We start from the raw sequence: 20,585 nt of genomic DNA, 5'->3' as shown, positions 1-20,585 counted from the left end.
TCCACTCAGTCATGTCAGCTTACAAAAATCAAGAAATGCACAACAAGCTGTAATGATACCAAAGTGTAGCTTGTGCCAGCAGACAACAGCAGCTGAACAGGTCTTTATGTTTCAAATATATTCAGTAAAAGTAACATAATACATATATTGTAGCACCAGCTGGTGGCTACTTGGACACATTACATGACTGTGTTCTGTAGCTGTTGCACAAAGCTGGCCAAAAAACCCTGTAGTTTACTAGTGCTGATCTGGATTCAAACCAGGAGACAAAACACAATCCTGAAATCAAAAGCTCATGAACTGCACTGCTAGTGTACCCACCGATGCTGCCATTACCTGAGCCAGCCTCTTCCAAATTACAGCACACAATGTTCATACTTATCAAAAGTATTAGACTCTTTGGTTAAAGATACACGAGTCAAACTTTGTCAAAAGCACCCACAAATACAGGCAGTTGGAGCATTTAATTAATTTCCGCTTACAGGTGTTTATTTTTTAAGCGTTTAGTTTCTGTGCACCAGAGTAGAGCTCCAGTAGCTATGACTGCAGTTCAGCACCAAATTTTAAGAATTTGTTAAAAACAGAGTTTGTTGACATGGGAAGTACTGGAGCTGCTCAGCCACAGAAGCCCATTCCACTGAAGCTCCCACTGTGCAGTTTCTGTGCTGATGTTAATACCAGAGGAGGTTTGGAGCGCTGCAGTTATTGAGTTTTCAGAGCGTTGGTGACAAAGTATGTGCCTCAGCTCTTGGCGATGTGCTGTTACTTGATGTAGTCTGACATTTTGTGGCTGAGTTGCTGTAAATCCTAAACAATTCCATTTTGTAGTAATACTCCTTATGCCTTGCAACAAAGCTGACTTTGTTGCAAGGCATGTCATTACAGTACCATGCTTTAATTCAGTGAATTTTCTAGAATGACTCATTGTTTCAGGAATGTGTCTAAAAGCAGATTGTGTGGTGCTTGATTTTATAAACCTGAATTCAGAGATTGAAGGATGTGACCCTCAGTTTGTGATGTTTTGTGAATAAATTGACAAGTTTGTTCACTGAAACTTGTAGTGTGACATTTGAGATGTGTTGTATTGTTTTAAAACTTTTACATTCAGACAAGCAATAATCAAAAATTAGCCAAACCAACAACAACAAAAAACATTTATCTAAAATAAATTAATGGTAGGAACTAGGATGCTGCATTGCATGTGTTGAGAAGGTTACTTTTGGAAAGTAATAGATTACTTTAGATAAGCTAATAGATAATTTCCACAGCCCGTCTTTATCCTGTCTTCCTTCTCACACCACAACCTGTTGCAGCAGACTGCCGCCCCTCCCTGAGCCTGGTTCTGTGGGAGGTTTCTTCCTGTTAAAAGGGAGTTTTTCCTTCCCACTGTCGCCAAAGTGCTTGCTCATACAATTGTTGGGTTTTTCTCTGTATGTATTATTGTAGGGTCTACCTTACAATATAAAGCACCTTGAGGCGACAGTTGCTGTGATTTGACGCTGTATAAATAAAATTGAATTGAATAGATTAGATTAATAATCCCCTGTGAAAATGGATTTAATTATTTTGGAGTAATTAACAGCTAATTTGATCACTTGTTTAAGTAATGCCTTATTTAAACAGGAAGGTCCTCTCTAGGTTGACCTGCATTGTTAAAACAAAACCATGTCATAAACAAAATACTGCTGAATTTCCTGCACTGAAACACATTCTTGTCTGCCGTGCTCGTGACCAGCTGGCCACGTTCTCAGACTCCGGTTTCAGAGCAGTGGGCACCAATTTCATTGGCAGATGTGAAATTCGAAGAAGACAAAAGAACAAAAGCAATGCACTAAACTGCACAGTTAAAACAACAACAACAAAAACACCCTAAAAGTTATCAGTGGTGTGAAAACAATCACTTTTGAGCTGTTTAAAACGGTGTCACAGCTGTATATCTTTGTGTATACGGTGTGTTTTGTGCCAGCCTCAGACTCTGCGTGTGTGTTTGAGAGTGTGAAAGACTTGACAGCGGGGCTCTCAGCTGGTTAGGGCTCGGGGTGTAGAGGGAAGGAATGCAGCTTCTTTCCGCAGTCTGTAATTTGCTGTCATCAAATCAGAGAGAAAAACAGCAACACATGAGAGGAGCCGAGGGAAATGTGTGTGTATGTGTGTGTGTGTGTGTGTGTGTCTGTGTGTGTCTTGTGGATAGCTGGGGGTGAGAAGAAGGGAAAAGTCATGTGAGAAGGGTTAAGATGAGGAAGACAAGAGCTGGGAAACGAAGAGGAGCAGGGAGGAAATGAAGGGAGCTGTGGAGGAAGAAGTGAGAAAGAGGAGACTTGCCCGTTGACTCTTGTTTTAACAATCTAATGAACTTGCAGCACAATGGGTGACTCTCTTTAATGAGTAATGCCTCAGCATGTCTCAGCATTCAATGTGGTGTTGATTTTCGGGAGTAAAAGTCTCCTTCTTTTGTTTTTTACTTTCTGAATGGCGCCTCTTACAGCAGCTGCTTGTTTACAGTATTTTCTTCAGTTTGTTTTCTGTGTTGCTCCGTATGGTAAACAAATTATCTGAAGTGGAAGCATTTCTGAAGGAATTGTATTAACATGGTTGCGTCACTAGTGTCAGCCTTGAACTGTTAAGCCAACAATTTAATCATGGAAAACGCACTATTTTCAAGGAGTGTCCTTTCTTCTATTCAGCAAGTTAAAACAGCCCTACTGAACCTGTAATCCAACAGCTTCACATTAGTAAATATGGACATAATACCACAGTCTGCAAGGAGGAGGAAAATATACAACACACAGCACTGTGACTCATACCTAACTGGATTCAATAACAACAGGCTAACTGAACCTTACTAAAGCAAACAACACTGAGACTCAATTTGTGAACTGCAGACAAGTGCTCAGACAAAAACTGTAGGTAGGATTACATGTTACTAAAAGTGACCGCTGAATCGAGATTTCTGTGACTTGTTTTTGAGCTCTGCTTAGCTTGTGTTTGGTTTTAAACAAAGCCAATACAAAAACTCAAAGTACTGCTCTCTGCTTTGGTCGAGGCCACATCTTTAAAAAGCTTTTGTGTGGCTTTTGTCTGATTGGCACAGACACTGCAGAGTTGTGTTTGCTGTGGTCTGGGAGTCAAATGTGGCTGAAACACTGAGGGGAACCTGAAGCCCGTACTACTTAGCCAGGTAACTTAAGAAGTTCATACATTAAAGTCTTTTGTTTTTTTCCTAACTTTTTTCTTTCTAGACTAAATATTATAACTTATTACAGAGTTAGTTAATAATGTATAACAAAATAGCTCTAATAGATACAAATGGCTCTGCTTCTAAATATCCCAGTATATTGCACAAATTTGATATATATGTGGTTAACACTGAAGTGCCCCTCTTATCATGTGGTACTTTTTTTCCGTAGAGGATGTGTATACTTGTGCATTATATGGAGGAATTCTACGGGCAGGAATAATTTCCTGTGTCGTTCAGTGATGCATTTGGGTAATCTCGGTCTCTCACTGAACGCGCTCCTGTGATTGGCCAGCACGTCATGGAGTGGGTGGGAGGTGTTGTCCAGCATTGTCCTTATTTTTGACAACATCCGCCTCTCTGACACCACCTCAAGGGAGTCCAGCTCCATCGCCACAGTTTGAGTCTGTTGGCATCTGCGACCCTCAACCTCCCACAACAGACTCACAGAGAATCTTGAACATTGTCTGACAGATGTTAAGACGTCAGCTGCTTCAGAAAACAGAGTGTAGAGTGCAGTGGTGTTTATTGTCAATATGTACTCTGTTGTATTTATGAACCTCAAACAGGAAATTTGTTCATACTTGTCTACGGCGGGTTACCTCTGTAACCTCTCTACAGTCTATGAACTAACCTTCGTAAGTGACCAGCGTCATTGCCCACGTATATTATACATGTTCATAACCATGCGGTCAGTTTAAATGCATTATATGCCTTACACTGAGGCGATGTTTGCTGATAAATGATCTCACTGACAGATTCAAAAACTGAGGGTTTCCAGGAATTCCCAGGAGGAATTGGTGGTGCTGAACAGGCCAATTACAGGAGTGGCGGGCTGCGTTGAGCCAATGCTGACGTGCTGCTGGTAGACCTGTCCGTGTTTGTGACTGGTCAGATGCCAATGCCAAATTTCTTTCATGGCAATGAGCTTGCAGCTAGATTAACAAACCCTGGGTTAACTATTGATAACCGCTTTCGTGTGACCGCTTAGCCTGATTGTGGATGTTGGGGAAAGTGAAGCCTGATAAGGAAAAAAAAAAGATATCCCGGGTATGTTGAACTTGCTTTGTAGTACAGGACCCAAAGCAGTGGGTGATATGAAACGTTTATCAGTACTGCATTCTTTCTTTTCTTTGCACTGAAGGTTCTTAATATCAAGTCCGAGACAACAACCTCTGACAAGATTTGGAATAGTAAGTCAGCAGCCTGTGTGAATGTTTACGGGCTTTTCTTTGACAGTAAAAGGTGTATGTGTGTGTGTGCGTGTGTGTGTTATAGTCTGAGCTGTCAGATGGTGTGTGTGTGTGTGTGTGTGTGTTTATAGGTTATCAGCAGTCTGCCAGCTAGAAGGACGACTGGCGTGCTTCAACAGCGTGTGTTAGGAATGTGCTTGAGGCTACTGAAAAACGTCTGTGTGTGTGTGTGTGTGTGTTTGTGCATGGCTACAACAGTGTGTGTTGTAAACTAAATGAATGACTACGTGTATTCTAAAGTTTTGATTGTGTGTGTGTGTGGGTCAGGTTGCTGTATTCAACTTCCTGTATCCAGTCTTTGCTTTAAATCTGAAACACACCAAAACAAGGTTTGTGCCAGTAACACTGACCATCTCAGATGCCAGCCACTATCACAGGTGATAGTGGCATGTGCTTCAGTTCCAGTAGACATAAACACTGTGACAAAGCGGGATTACATGAGCGAGGAAGCAAAGGTGTATCCAATGTGCACGTCTTTTGATGTGTTTTTATGTATATGCTGCGCCTCAACATGTCATAGTTTATTCATGCAGTAGCACAGTGAGATGCAATATAATGGATAATCTGATTGGTGTAAATTTAACACTGTAGATTGGGCAGGCCAATTTAGTGCAACATGTTGTAGGTAATAACGATGCAAGTAGGTAAATGGTCTGAGAAGCAATGTATACACCGATGCATTAGGTTTAAAAAAAAAAAAGTAAATATTAAAAGTAATAACAGTAATACGGCTATTGGTAATTATTAACTTACTAATCTAACAGCGTTATATGTAAAACTTTCACCAGACTATTAGTGATTGTAATCCATCTATGTATGAATGATGGGCAACAAACTTTTTGACATTTTCATACCAGTGTGAAGGCTCCCAGCTTTGATTTCATTTCATTTATATGGCAGAAACACTGCTAACTGATCAACAATTAAAAAAAAAAACTAAATGGATGGATAAATAAAATGCATGAACGAACAAAGAGATGCAAGTGAAGGAAGTGAGGGGACATGTTGGTGTATTAAAAAACAATCGTAGACATGGACTCAATGCCAGCCTCAACTGTTTGACATTAACTCATCAGACTGTAATCAGAGTTGGCTTTCTCCACAGAACAACTTTTGAATTTTATAATAGTTTATTGTTTTGTGTAAAATCTCTCATTTCTGTGCGCATCAGTTGGTGGTGAGCTTAGCCGGTTTCTAGTCTAAAAGCGAACTCTTTCTGCAATGCAAATTCTTATTGCATCACTAATTATCTCTTTGTTTGAAATGAACGTTTTTCTTTTTGCCTTGACTATTTATTGGTGGGAAGTAGCAACATCCTGTAGTATTGTAGTGACAGAGAGTGAGCCAAACAACTCGAGGCTTGAAAACAAAAAATCCACTTCCTGTATGGCATTCCTGCTCTTTTTGTGTCCTTTCCTGTCTGCTTCACTGTCCTATTCAGCAAGAAAGGTTGAAATGCCCAAAAACAAACCAAAAAGAAAATACCTGCGAGAGAGTGCATTCTGATCTGTATCATAGCAGTGTGTGTGTGTGTGTGTGTGTGTGTGTGGTAGATTAACAGGAAAAAAGACAAAGCTGTAGAACAGCTTCCTCTGTATTGACCCACCATTTTTCCCAGTATGCTCTCACTGAAGGTTGTGTGTGGCATTTGGTCACTGTAGAAGCCAGATGTGATGATTCACATCATTTTCATCTTCAGCAAACTGATACAGAAATGTTGACTCATCAGTTTATTCAGTTCTCCTCTGTTGTGACAGAAGTTGTTTATGATGATAATTGATGTCTGTCTCACAGGGCTGTGTGAAGCAGGGAGGACGAACGACCTGAGCTCCAGCTGCATGAATTAATCAGTGAGTGGCTGACAGAGATGAACCTCTTTAACACACTGTTTTAAGCTTCACTTTTACGTTTTTCCTTTGTAATTGGTGTCCAAAATTCAGAGTTTTCCACATGCTGTTTGGACCTAGGAGCTTTTCTGCAGCACAGGAAGCATTTTATATTTCCTGAAGAAGAATCAGTTAGTAACAGCAGAGACAGCTACTGTGGCTAAACAAAGAAACCTCTCTTAAAAAGGCTGACTAACAGCAACTAACTGGGTTTAACTGAATTAGTTAAAGTGAAAGACGGGGATTCGCAATCTTTTGAATTCAGTCACAGGTTGTTACATGTTCTTACAACCCATAAAAGACGATCCTCTGCGCTTGGTCTAAAAATTTTACCAATTAAGAAAAAAACCCCAAAAGATGGGAAAGTCTAAATTCTACTTGCAGAAACTTACTTCTGCAATACTTTATAGCTTCCTTTATTTCCACTGGTCTTGGTTCAAGGTCATCTATAACAAATGCATTCATGTTGATCTGTTTTTTCTTTAAGCCAGGTGTTGATTCAAAGCTGTGTGCGTCCTGAAAGGTCCTCGTCCTGAAAAATGACTCAGTCTGTGCAAGTTAACCCAAAGCTGCCTGGTAAGAAACTCCATAAAGAAGTCTCTGTTATTGAAATTAAAGCTTACTGTCAAATGTAATTGTGTGTCCTGAATATTTCTGTTCGTTACGCCTAGAGATGAGGTTTGGGGTTTGCAACATGTAGTTTTAGAAATGTATCAAGTAATTTGTTTTGACCTGACAGGACGGTGATGAACTAACCACTTTTAGATAATTAAGATGATATCAGAGTATCTGAGTTTGATCCATCTTTAAGACACCTAAATCAACTACAGTTGATAATGAAATAACGCTGAAAGTGTTAACCTTTGCCAATGCTGAAGCCAAAAAATTAGACATGGCTTTTTTTTCTCCTTTTCTTTCTTTTTTTTTCTTTTTGGCGAATACAACAGGAGTGCTTTTTGTTTCCTGTAAAGGTGTAATATTTTGATGATAGCCTGAGGGGTTTTAAATCTGTTAGTTATATGATGACACAGTGCTTTACAATCACACTCCTGGTTTGTTTATATAACTGTTGATCATGCATACCAGGATGATAAGGAAGTCGGTGAGGAAGCAGCTGGCAAAGACGGATATAGACAAAGGAAATAAACACATGCACATGTTTAAAAAGGAAACGCAATTCAACTCATTGCCAGGTCTCACTGAAATCAAATGTAACTTCTGTTTATAGAGATGCCCTCTGGAATTTCTTAAGTACCGATCACGTGTTGTCCATAACATGTCTTTCCCCTTTCAGATCTAGGCTCGCCTTTCCATTACCCCAGTCAAGAGGAAGCAGATCAGCAAGCTTCTTACTCTGTCCAGACTCCGTATGGATTTCAGCTGGATCTAGACTTTCTTAAATATGTAGAAGAGATAGAAAGTGGGCACAACCTCCGTCGCGCACCCATCAGTTCTCGACGCTCTGGTCGGGGGCTAAAACTCTCCCAGAGGAGTCTGGGTGTGGGGGGGCGTACCAGTGGCTGGACGTCCACTGAGTCGCTCTCATCCCCGGTCAGCGAAGATGGCAGAGCTCCACCGCCACCACCGCCTCGTAACCGGCTTGGGTCAGCTCCCTGCGAGACAGTCTCCCTTTCCCCTGTAACTTTTCTCAACGTTCCTCCGTTATCTGCTGGGGCAAAAGTGCCACCGCCTCCACCACAACGTAACCCCAGAGTTGAGCGGACTCTCCTGGAAACCAGCCGGAGGCTACAGCAGGAACAAACCCACCAGAACCAAAATGGCGCCCGCTTCCAGCTTGCAGATCCTCCCAAACTGCTCTTACCCTCTCCAGCCATGCAGTCTCTGCAAAGTAGTTGGACCAAACCCAGTCCTCAGACATCTGGGCGCAGCACTCCAGCTGCTGGCACCACTGTGACCCCAATCCCACCCAGCCAACTGCAAACAGTTAGAGAGCAAATGGCAACAGCCTTGAAGCAGCTGAAGGAGATGGAAGAAAGGGTAAAAGGTGTTCCTGCACTTGAGAAAGAAGTGGCCAAGCTTCGTGCAGAGAAAGATATGCTCTTGTTAGCCCTGCAGGAGAAGAAGGCAGCCATGGACTTGGCCCAACAAAAGCAACAGTTTACAGAGACATCGACCCAAACCGTAGAGATCCTCCAAACTGAACACAGTCGATTGACTTCACCGACCTCGACTGGACACAAAGGCTTTGTAAAATCTGGTGAGCTGAAAAGGCTGACAGAAAAGTTTGAAGGGAAAGAGGAGAAACCCCTCAAATTGTCAAGTAAGACTTTAGTAAACGCCCCTGAAAAAACAGTCATTCAGAAGAAGTCAGTGGCTGTAGGGGACGACATGCCGATGGCCTCAGTTGTTTTATACTACAGAGATGGTGTAAAAGATGCATGTGAGGGCACCAGAGTGAATGTTTGTGAGAAATGCACAGAAACCGAACCCCCCCTGGTTCAGGAGGAGGGAATTCAAACCAGAGTGGAGACAGAAGAGGCTGAGGTTTGGGTCATGGAGTCACTACTTGGCCTGACCACAGAAGCACAGCGGGAGATAGACACCTTACAGGACACCATTAAATTCCAACAGGAGTCCATTGTGGCTCTAGAGGATCGGTTGAGTGTTGCAGATAAAGACCTTGGAGTTCTTAGAGCGAAGATGGAGGAAAACATCTCCAAAATCACATTTGAGAAGGGGGTTCTTGCCAAACCTGTCATGACAAATGCCCAAGTAGAAACGCTAACTTCTGCATTAAAGCACACTGCAGTTTCTTGTCATCCGGAGATGGCCGATGCATGTGTAGGTGAAGACGCAGAGTCAGATCAAAGTGAACAAAGCACCCAGACCGATGCATTAGAGACACTAGAAGAACGAGCTCCGGCTGCTCCGGTTGTACTCGTTAGCACCGGGTGTCAATGGGAGAACTTAAGCGAGGAAAAGACTGAAGAGCAAAAAGTTACTGTACCAAAGAGGAGACAGCTGACTATTGCTGAATACAAGGTCTCACCAGAAGAAGAAGAAGTAGTTGGAAAGGTTAAGAATGAAGGAGGAGATGAAAAAGAGAAGACTGCAGCCAGCAGCACCAAGACAGGTAAGTACTGTTTGGCTTTGCTGCTGATTTTATGAGCTGGGGTCAAATATTGGCTTGCAGTTAACATTAAGGATGCATGGATCCAACTTTGCCCAGTTCTGATTCAATCCAGACATCCTAACTTAAACCCAGTGATGCAGTAATGACCTGTAATTATCACTGTTAGAACGAGGCTGAATCATTTATGTGCAAGGCAATGTCAGGCTCAGCATCACGAATTATTTAGTAAGATAATAAGTAACAAAAATAATAAATTCCCATTAGCAGTATTAATTTTGATTTTAGTTTAAGTCATAATTTAGACATCTAAATTCTTTTAGTTGAAAGTCGACACAAGATCATAGGACACACTTGCTACATGCAACATACCGATAGTGAGAGCGAGAGAAGGCGCTCTGTTGTCAGTGCTCAGTTTTTCAGCGCTCAGTTTTTCAGCTCACTTGATCACAATTTGCAGTTAAATTTAAAAACTCCTACAAACATACAAATAAAGGTTTTTTGGATGGCTTGAGTCAGTTGGCTTCAAGCATTTGTTGCTTTTCTGCTAGCCTCTTTCAGGCTATGTTAGCTTAGCGAGTGTGCTGCTAGTGGGAGATGTAGTACTGAACTGAATGGCTCATCTGTGGATTAGTTGTCATCACTAATGCTGATTGACTGCAGCCTAACTGTGCTGCCTGCATCTCTCATTGAACCTTCTGCTTGTGTGTGAGACACGTTCTGCTCATGCACAAGCATTTTCACTATTTTTTTTCCCTCTTTTATGGCAACAGGTTTGCTGAAATCAATCATGAAGAGGAAAGACGGGAATAACGCAGGGGACAACCGCAGCAGCAGCAAGAAGAGCCTGCAGTTTGTTGGTATTCTAAATGGAGGGTGAGTTACTGTAATGTGAAACCAAATTTTTATTTTTACCTCTGCAAAAATAAAATAAGTGGCGACAAGTAGTCTCGAGGAGGGAAATGACACTTTGACCAGGTGACAGGTTTAACAAATGAGAAATAAAGAGCCAGAGATGAGATATTTGAGATATTTGGCTCTTCCAGGTATGAATCAACATCCAGTGAAGAAGAGGAGGAAGAAGAGGAGGAAGATGGGAGTTCTTCTGGAGAAAGTGTCGAAGGCGAGTGCTTGGACAGCACTGAAGAAGATGAGGCAGCTTTGGAGGAAGAAACGTCAGAGGAGGAGAGAAACGTTAACCTGGATGAGAGTGACACTGATGAGGAAACGCTGAGAGCTGCAAATTATTCATCTGATGGTGTGAAAGAAAAGTGGGTTGTTATGAAAATGAAAGTAAATGTAGTTTTGTTGACTTGGAGTGTAATCTATGGAGGGAACAAAAGGCCTTATCCTCTAAATGCGATTTTATTTCTGTGTTTCAACTTCACACGTTTGTCTGCTTTGTCACAGATTTGAGTTGAGCTCAAAAATGCGAGAAGCCTGTCTCATTCTGAAGAACCACCTAAACGATGACCTCAAAACACTGAAGAGTAAGGAAGTGGTGCGTCCCTGCTTTCCTCTTTTTCAATTTTACCTCCAGGGGACACACGTAACGCTTTCGCCTGCAGTGAGGCAATATTTAATCATGCAAAAGTGTTTAAAATCAAACTTTTTGCTCCTTCTCTTGATTATAAAGCAAAAATATTCTGAGAAAGTGCCAAATGTGTCTTGAATTAGTGATTCATGACTGCCTGGTAGGAACTCTGGGGGGTAAACTGTTAACCTCATCACTACTAAAGTGTGCCTTGTAGAAAAACAGCCATCATGTAAAGAAAAACTCATTCACTGGGTCTAACTGGCTACTAAAAACTTGAGACAAAAGCAGTTTTACTTGTGTCTATGCTGTATGCCGATCTACTTCAGGCACTTGTCTGCAGTTTATAAGTATATATCACTTCCCGTCCTCACCTCCAGCTCTCCAGCACACACACTGTCCAACTAGAGTGGTTTCGTATCTCCAGCGCGAAGATGGCTCAGCCGCCGCGGGTCTCCGACTACCTGATGGCGTTCTCCGAGGTGTCATCAATGCTGCTGGAGCACGCAGTCAACATGACAGATGGCAATGGGAATACAGCTCTTCACTACAGCGTCTCTCACTCTAACTTTGGTGTGGTGGAGCTGCTGCTGGACACAGGTTAGCAGTAGCTTTCAGTGAAGGATAATCCTGACTTGAATTTAATGTTTGCGCACTGTTACTGTCTTGATTTGAGGTTTGATAAGATCAGGCAACATGTGGTTCTGTGTCCACTTCCAATTCCTGTCGACCTTATCACCATGCCTCATGGGAAGAAAAACAAAAAACAGCACACACTTAATGTGCAGCCACAGGAAGTAAACAATGAAATGAAACCTGCTTTTTCAGTGAGTGTAGCACTATCCTTTTGTTTAATAAACTAACAGTCAAGGAGAACTTTCTTGTTTGCACTGTGGGGCTGTGTATACATTTAAAATAATGAATGTTTGAGGCAGATATAAAGGGGAATTTAAAATGGACGGTAACGCTCATTTCTAGCTCCTTGTGTTTATTGCGCTAGAGTAGCTTTGCATGATTCATATCTCAAAATAGTTGTAAATGTTATACTGGACCTCAGGGACAGCCCTTCAGATCATCCAATGTATAACTCAAACTGATGGCGTGTGCACTGCAAGTGTTCAACTCTTCTCGCTTGAAGGCGAGCTTCCTTTACAACACGCTTGCTTATGATTGGCTGGTTTGCAAGCCTTCTGTTTGCAAGGACCAGCCAATCATCTGGAGCAACCTTGAACATCTGGAGCCATCTGGCTGTAGCCATCTGGCCGACCCTGAGCCTGGGAGGCCGTCACTCCCAGGCTCAGGGAGGGGCAGCCATCTGCTGCGACTCCAACTGGCCCCTCCCTGAGCCTGGTTCTGCTGGAGGTTTCTTCCTGTTAAAAGGGAGTTTTTCCAACTGTCGCCAAAGTGCTTGCTCATAGGGGGTCATATGATTGTTGGGTTTTCTCTGTATGTATTATTGTAGGTTCTACCTTACAATATAAAGCGCCTTGAGTTGACTGTTGTTGTGATTTGATGCTGTATAAATAAAACAGAACTGAATTAAACAGCAAGAGGGTGGGTTTGCTGTGCGCGCAGCCAGAGTTGACCCTCTTAAGAATATACCATCTCTACATAATCATGCAGAGCCAAGAGTATCAATAAATAAATAATACTGACAGTTGACAGCCTCCTAATAGATGGACCTGTGGTATCAATTTGAAAATCCTATGTTGTCTCGTTCTTGTTCTGAGTTATTGTGATCACAAAGTTGGTTACTTGCACACATCTAATTTTTTAAAAGACTTTCACCATGTGTATATAGTCAAGTCAAGTCATCTTTATTTATATAGCACATTTAAAAGACATAAAGTCTCAGCCAAAGTGCTGATATACATGATCGAAATATAAGTTGAACATATTATGCTTTTCCTAATCTGATGATATCTTTTTAAAGAAATGATAATCAGAATACCACCACAGCAAAACTCATTTTTACTCAGTCATGAGCAACAAATGTATTTAAAGCGCCATCTTTGGAATATATTGTTACTTTTTATACACTATTTACATAGTGACAGCATTTTCATTGGCATTTCAGTGTTATTCACTGGTCAACTAACCTAATACCTGCTGACGGTTCTGTCCTTACGCTTCAATAAGTGATAAGCATATCTCCTACAGGTGTGTGCTCTGTGGATAAGCAGAACAAGGCGGGCTACACAGCCATCATGTTGGCTGCTCTGTCAACTGTGAAGAAGGAGGAGGACATGGTTGTGGTCAAGAAGCTCTTCAGTCAGGGTAATGTCAACGCCAAGGCCAGCCAGGCAAGTCATCAGCAGTTCATCATCCAGCTCTTAAAGTGGACAAACATGCCACATGAATGTGCAGATATTTGGAAGCAGCCATTTCTTTCGTATGCTAGTAGCTTATATCCTGTATTTCTCATTTATTTTGTTCGTTTTATTTTGAAATTTCACAAGATTTGATGGGAACAATTTGTGGAAGAAAGTTTTAGTACTCATGTGACTTTAACATGCCAATACTAGTTATTTTTATAATAAAAACAACCTCAGCCCTGGAGAAATGCGAATGCGCAACATGTCTAGAAATGCACACAAAGAGCTTCTGTGAATGTGTAGTCGGCTCCATCAGCCAGAAGCGTGTTATCATTTAAATGTGGCAGTTTTGGCTCTGTGGGCTTGTTTTAATGAGTTTAGATGGATTTGAACACAAGAAACTGGGATAATAATAAAAAAACTATACAAAAAAGGGCAAACGTGAAGCAGCCAAATTGGATTTATAAAGCTTATTAACATTTAATAAATAAAAAATGTTATGAGTGAATTTGTTTTTAGACTACTGTAATTTCTTTATTCCCTGTTTATTTCGAGGTGGAGCTGTTTTATTGTAATAAACTACTATACTACATTTAAATCTGGAAACCTGAGGTGTGATTTGGGCATATCTCAGATTAGATTTAGCAAATGTGGAGCCTAACATGACACAGAAGCCACTCACGAGAACCCGTTGACTTGAAGTCTTCTTCATTCCCCGGCTGATCTAATCAGGCTGAGTAGTGTATGTGTTTTGACACAGCGCCTGATGGGTTTTTCCGCTGCCAAGTCATAGGACCGAATTTATAGCATCACTGTCTATAAAACCAATTACTGCTGCTTGTTATTGTTGCTGTGGGTAATTAAGCACGAGTCACGCAATGCAGTTTTCGGGTAAGGACTTCAGACTATATTTTTTTGCTATATTTACATTTTGGATCAGTTTTGTGCTTAATCAGACAGCCAGAAGACTTTTCTTATATACTTCTTGCAAAGCTGCCGTCTTGATTCTCAAGTACGGTGTGTATTCAGTTGTGCCAGCTTTCCTTGTAGCTGGACTTTAGGGAGACATCCTCCCTTTAAAAAAAAAAAAAATCAGATTTTGGCATAAGTGTCCATTTCTCTGATTCTTTTTGGCTAGATCGAATCAGCTCATAGATGGCAAAAATTAGCATTGTGTGACTGCACCTGCAAGTGACGATGCAAAATCAAATTATGTGTCTAGAATTTAATTTACTGCCTGCTACTGAGTAAACGGCTGTCTGTTATATGAGGAGTAGTAAATGAGTGAATGACCAAGAGTGCACGATGCTCAAATGTGAGCGTTGTTTTTGGGCAGTAGCAGTAAAAGGAAACAGTGCACCATGCAGGAATGCCATTTATCCAAAAATAAAGCAGTCTGAAGTCTTCTGAACACTCAAGCTTTAAATGGCAGAAGCTCCCTCGTTAATCCAAATCATTTAAAATTCTTTACCTCTGCAGGCAGGCCAGACGGCATTAATGTTAGCAGTCAGCCACGGGCGTCAGGAGATGGTGCGGGCGCTTCTCGAGTGTGGAGCCGATGTCAACGTGCAGGACGATGAGGGATCGACGGCTCTGATGTGTGCCAGTGAGCACGGCCGAACTGAGATCGTCAAACTGCTCCTGGAACAGCCCGGGTGCGACATATCCATTGTGGATAACGTAAGACTTCTACAATTTAAGCATTTGAACTAGCTCATGCAATGACAGAAACATGAGCCTAACACTGAAGCCAGCTGTTTGATGGCTGCCAAAAAACATCCAGGAGCTTTCTTCTCTGGGATTTGGCTTAATCTCTTCTCAGGAAACTGCTCATCTGTGTAGTTTCCTTTTTTCTCTATTTCTTCTTAGAAAGCTGAGGTGTTACAATCAGATTAGACTAAAACGGATGCTGTACAGAGGAAACGCAGTGACTGGACCCCAGAGGAAAAAAATTAAAACACACTTGCAGATTTCAGACACAATGTCCTGCAGGCATTACACTGGTCCTCTGCATTTTTCACCACTTAACCCATAAAGAAATACAAAAATCTGGCAGCATTAAATGCTAACGCTAGCAAAGGTCTGCTCAACACTCCTGCTTTTCTCCCCACTTGTATGTTTTAAAGTGATTTTACAGTGGATTTCTGTAGATGCTTGAAGAGAAGCCAGACAGACAGATATTTGAGCATTAACATCTGTGCCAGAATGAGTTGGCCATTTGGTGCAAGCAGCTCCTGGTTTGTTTCAGTACAGCACAGCTGGACTGAGGGGGTGGAAGGAAAAGCCCCCACCTCCCCTCTCTGCTGAAAACACAAAACTGCGTGACAAAGTTTGACTGCAAGGCTGAGTGGATACAATAACGACTGCAGAACCATTTTTACTTTCAGTTCACTTGTTATATTAAGCACTATTGTTACTACAAACCCCATTTTCAAATGTTGGGACCATGTTTAAAATGTAAAGGGAAAGCAACAATTTGCAAATCTAACAAGCTCATATTAGAAAACATATCAAATGTCTAAAATGAGAAAATATATTGGCTCACTTTGAATTTCTTGGCACATTTCATGAAAGCTGGGACCTGGCCACGTTGACCGCTGTGCAGCATCCCCCAGTCTGCACATGTCTGGGAACTGAGGAGATGAAGCGAGTTCAACATACCCAGGGTAACTTCCGAAATCTGGATTCACTTACCCCAAAATCAGCGGTCAGGATAAACAGTCACATGAAGCTAGTTATCAACTTTCCCCTCTTTGTTCAAAAGAAAACTGTGGCGCTGCCAGCATCTGACCAATCACAAATAAGGATAAGTATACTGACAGCAGTGTGACTGAGGATCATAAAACCAAACAGACACAGACTGAAGGTAGCAAGACACTGTACTTTAAATTCTTTGGCCAACAAATAACTCCAAACTGACCATTTTGTCTTCCTGTATTATAAACAGTCAAACGTATCATAAAGCAATAAAAGTCCCATAGTTAACTGGTTAAGCAAAGGTGCATGATGGTAAAAGAAATAACAAAACTGTCCAAACAACTGGAAAACAGAGCAACTGTGCGTAACGTGTATCACATGGTTGCTCTCACACTGTAAAGCTTTCTGCTCTAGTTGAAAAGCTCTCCTGGATACTCATGTGTCTCTCTCCATCTTTGCTGTCTGTCTGCAGGATGGAAGCAATGCTCTGTCCATCGCACTGGAGGCATCCCACAACGACACAGCTGTGCTACTCTACGCTCATATGAACTATGCCAAGACCCAGACTGCTGCGGTGAGTTCATATTATCAAAGATGGACTTTGGTTTATTCCCGACTCCTTCTTCTCCACTTTCTCAAATACAGACGATTTATTTTAGGCTAAAGGGGAAAATCCGCATAATCGCCACATAATCTTGTCACACTGTGTGAATAATTAAACTGGTAAGAATTGTTAGGGACAGCTGAGTATTGGAGGCAGAACTCAAAGGCGTTTAAACAGTTGAACAATATTTTTATTTCTTTTTTTGCCTCCTTCACAGCAGTAGATTAGTGCACCGTATGTTCATGGCCAAACTAAAGTGGAGAACAAAAAAGTAAGACTCGCTCAACATCCAAAGTAAATGTAACAGTTAAGGAAACACTTCTGCACACTGCTATAGAGTGCAACAGTGATGATCAGGAAGTAAAAGTCCCATTCATATTCTCCATAAGTATTGTGAGCCATAAAACTCACCACACATACAACACTGTTCGCATGTTTTCCCTGTGGTTTCTTCCTGGGTACTCTCCCACAGTCCAAAGACATGCCATTAGTAGGGTTAGGTTAATTGATGATTCTAAATTGGTCCAAAGGTGTGAATGTGAGTGTGAATGGTCGGCCTCTGTGTTAGCCCTGCGTCAGACCTTGTACCTTGCCTCTTGCCCTATGGTAGCTGGAATAGGCTCCAGCCCCCCCCAACCTTGATAAGGGTAGGTGAAAGAGTATGGATGGATTGTTGGAAGTAATTTGCTGTGGAAAACTGGGATTTTTAATTTTTATGGGATGAGTAGTCCCTCCAATGTTAATTAGGTGCACAAGTCTTAGTATCTTTGACTCTTTTTATCCAAATCAAATCTCTTTTTTTTTTTGGTCACAATTCACCTTGTAGCTGGTTGGCTCGATTCAAGGCGTAAAATTCATTACTTAAAGACTTTCTCAGACTTCACTGGAGAACATGAGTAGAAAAAAAAAAGTTTGGTCACTCTTGTGCTCTATACCTAATTTTAATAGGGCAGAAAGCTGTAATAGGTTAGCAGTGGAAAAACAAATGTTGTTCTATTAAGAGAATGTACCTGCTCTCTAACTACTTAAAATGGAAAGATATTTCAAACATCAGACCAAACTTCCCCTCCTTAATACCACATTTGACACATTTCCCTAGGACGTTCACCATAAAAGGAGCCCAAAAGGGCCTGGACTGAACTGGTTTGGCAATTCCTGGGATCAAACCAGACAGAGGCCAAGTTTAGTCTAGAGGAGAGGTATCCAAACTAGCAGTTTCAAAGTCAGGATTCACTCACAAATCTTAACGATTTCATGAATGACTTGGCAACAATACACAAGAAACACAGCATAGTTACAAGCACTGTGTGTTTTGTATAAAGGTCACATGCCACCCTGTGACAAGAATACTGCCCTTCTGCATAAAAATCTAATAAAATGCCACAAGCCTTCTTCACAAAGTCTGGCCCATCATATATGAACAGGGTGGTTAGAATTAGTTGTGATGCTCGCATTGTTGCTTAAGTTTATCAGCTAAGAAGGACCACTTTCAAGAATCAAAATTATAATAGTTTTTAAAACAGTTTTTCTCTTTTTCCATCAGGGAAACACTGAGCTTCACTTTTCTAATAATCACACCAGCAGTAAACAGAAAATTCAACATTACACACTTTGAATGAGGCTATGCGACATCACGGCTACATCTGATGACAAAAGCTATCATTTTTATCCAAATCAGCATGTTTATTTCTTCTGAGCGGGCCCGCTTCAAAGAAAGTCTCTTCAAAATGTTTGGAGCGCTATAATACAGTGATTTGGGCCAAACATCACGAGAATTTCCCTTTTGCCAAATCTGATTGTAAAGTACAGTACAATTTGATTAAGTCATCCAACGTCAGCAGAACCGATTCAGCACTTCAAAGAGAAGCCAGGCGGTTCCTTTACAAAACAAAGCCGACCCCAATCCCCCGTGTTCACCTTGTAACTTTGAGACTTTTTGGTTATCAGCTCCCATCTCCCAGCTATTTTTATATTATGCAACCTACAGTGTCCCTAATGCACATATTGCAAGATTTCACATTGTAGCTGGCCAAGTTTAAAATTAGGGTGGTAAAATCACCTTTGAATCTAATAAATAAAGCGTGCGAGTTAGTTAAAGTTAGGTCACACTTATAAACAACTTGGAGTGAATGATGCCTCTTGTATTTAAAGGTGGTAGGATCAGTTCCGCTGCAGTGCTCCAAGCTATAGTTAGGGTGTGGGCTGCACTAAATGAAGGTGCACCGCTGCCCCCTTTAGGTGTCACCACAGTCATGCAAGCTATGGTCTTCTTGGGAAGGCGATGAAGTGAATGCATACAATCGTTACCATCAAGCCTTTAAAATGTAACCCTGTCCTTTATGTTGTCTTTCAGGGGAGTCCAAAGGCCCAGCCACGGAGCCCCACGAGCCCACACAAGTGCTGGCCTGCAGACTGACACGATCAAAGCCGCTAACTGGGGCAAACACATCAGCAAACATAACTGGATATGAGCTGTGAAAAGCTCCACTGGAATTTACTTAAACGCATATTTATAGTTTGCCATGTCCTCCATTTACACTGATCAGCCACAACATAAACACCCGACGGGTGAAGTGAAAAATAATTGGATTATTTCGTTAATATACTTTGTTTAGCTGGTCAGCTTTGATTTGGCTTATGTCACTTGATAGACAAAATTTAGACTCTCACACCACAAAAACTGCTGAGGCACAGCTCAAGAACATGTGGAGTCAGCCTCCACAAACCCACAGAACCAAAAAATCCTGTTGCCAGAAATCCCTTTTCAGGCTCCGACGAGTCAGAGCCGGGATACTAATGCTGTTGCTGATCAGTGTACAAAATATTGTTAAGAGAATATTATATTTCCATAAGATTCTTCAATGGTTATTATTTACTTTAGGTCTCTAAGATATGTTTATTTTCTCTATGACATGCCTTGAGATGTTACATTTATCATTTGCACACCACTAATATTTTACTATTAAGGGCAACACATCATTACCACATAATGTACATCCAAAAAATACATCTATTGGTTTTCCATACACATGCGCACACAGTGGCGTAGTGTACAGTTATACCCCAATGTCATCAAAAATCATCACATGGACGTCACATCGTCCAGCGTGACTGAACTGAATGAATGTTGCTCTGTGGTCCTCCTTTCCTGATGTGTAAACCTTAACTGTCATAGTCTGCACTAACTGTCTGTGCATTATGTTATTATAAAAAAAAAAAAATATATATATATATATTATTGTCTAAAATAAACATATTTACATAAAAGTTTGTGGGTGTTGGTGTTTCAAAGCAAGGAGTGCCACATGTTTGAGTTGGCAGCTATAATCTTTTTGTTTTTAATACCAGAAGAATTGAATGAGAGCTCTTTTGCTAATTAGACAAACAGGTAAACCACTGAACTATGGAGCTACACGGTTACATTCGAGTGGGAATAAACAGGACTAATCCGTTTGAACACAGTTTTTAAAAAAGCTGATATTAGATGGTATCAATTTAAAAATTCTAGGTGACATCCTTTTTGAGTTGAGTTTGCAAGATTTTTTTTGGAAAAACTTGACTTCTGACCTGGACCTTGAGGTCAAGGAATCCAAACTGGGAGCTTGGGAAAGGGGTCTGGTAACTGATAACCCTGCCTCCCATTCTACATTTAGAAATTCTGGGAACCACAAGTTACCCTCCAGTCTGAGTGTGACGCGTTCCACTGTGATAATGTGGTACTTTGAGGTATTTAAGATATGATGGAACACGATAGTTCTGTATGCGAGGAGATGGATTTTAATTTCAATTCTTGGTATAATATAGACCCAATAAAGATAAGATGATATTTGAGGATTAGGGTCTCTCTCTGTAATCCTTGTTAGTACTCCTGATTGTCTCATCTGACTTCATAGATAAAAACATACAGTGCTTTCTGATAACATTACCAAAGGGAAGTACGCATAGCCTAAAAAGTCTTGGTCCTAGTGCA

The 20,585-nt window shown here is 41.2% G+C and overlaps 1 protein-coding gene across 6 annotated transcripts in view; it reads left to right on the top strand.

The window, feature by feature from the left end:
• Positions 1–19,765, top strand: part of kank3 (KN motif and ankyrin repeat domains 3) — a 39,096-nt gene extending 19,331 nt beyond the window's left edge. For 2 of the 6 annotated variants that reach the window (XM_005934898.2, XM_042225908.1), the window contains exons 2-12: positions 6,283–6,338; positions 6,866–6,950; positions 7,669–9,468; positions 10,239–10,341; positions 10,512–10,736; positions 10,876–10,966; positions 11,380–11,599; positions 13,160–13,302; positions 14,794–14,994; positions 16,484–16,585; positions 18,969–19,765. In XM_005934898.2, the coding sequence (XP_005934960.1) occupies positions 6,914–6,950; positions 7,669–9,468; positions 10,239–10,341; positions 10,512–10,736; positions 10,876–10,966; positions 11,380–11,599; positions 13,160–13,302; positions 14,794–14,994; positions 16,484–16,585; positions 18,969–19,031 (2,985 nt within the window). In that variant the 5' untranslated portion in view covers positions 6,283–6,338; positions 6,866–6,913 and the 3' untranslated portion in view covers positions 19,032–19,765. Of the gene's footprint in view, positions 1–1,444; positions 3,179–6,282; positions 6,339–6,861; positions 6,951–7,668; positions 9,469–10,238; positions 10,342–10,511; positions 10,737–10,875; positions 10,967–11,379; positions 11,600–13,159; positions 13,303–14,793; positions 14,995–16,483; positions 16,586–18,968 lie in introns of those variants that run through there. The other 4 variants (XM_005934896.2, XM_042225906.1, XM_042225909.1 and 1 more) reach the window with 3 other exon arrangements.
• Positions 19,766–20,585: the final 820 nt, after the last annotated feature.

The sequence above is a fragment of the Haplochromis burtoni genome, unplaced genomic scaffold, assembly GCF_018398535.1.
Source record: "Haplochromis burtoni strain Fernald_Lab_line unplaced genomic scaffold, NCSU_Asbu1 Contig_189, whole genome shotgun sequence".
NCBI classification, from domain to species: Eukaryota; Metazoa; Chordata; class Actinopteri; order Cichliformes; family Cichlidae; genus Haplochromis; species Haplochromis burtoni.
The sequence above is the reverse complement of the archived record's forward strand: the minus strand, read 5'-3'. Positions and strand labels throughout refer to the sequence as shown.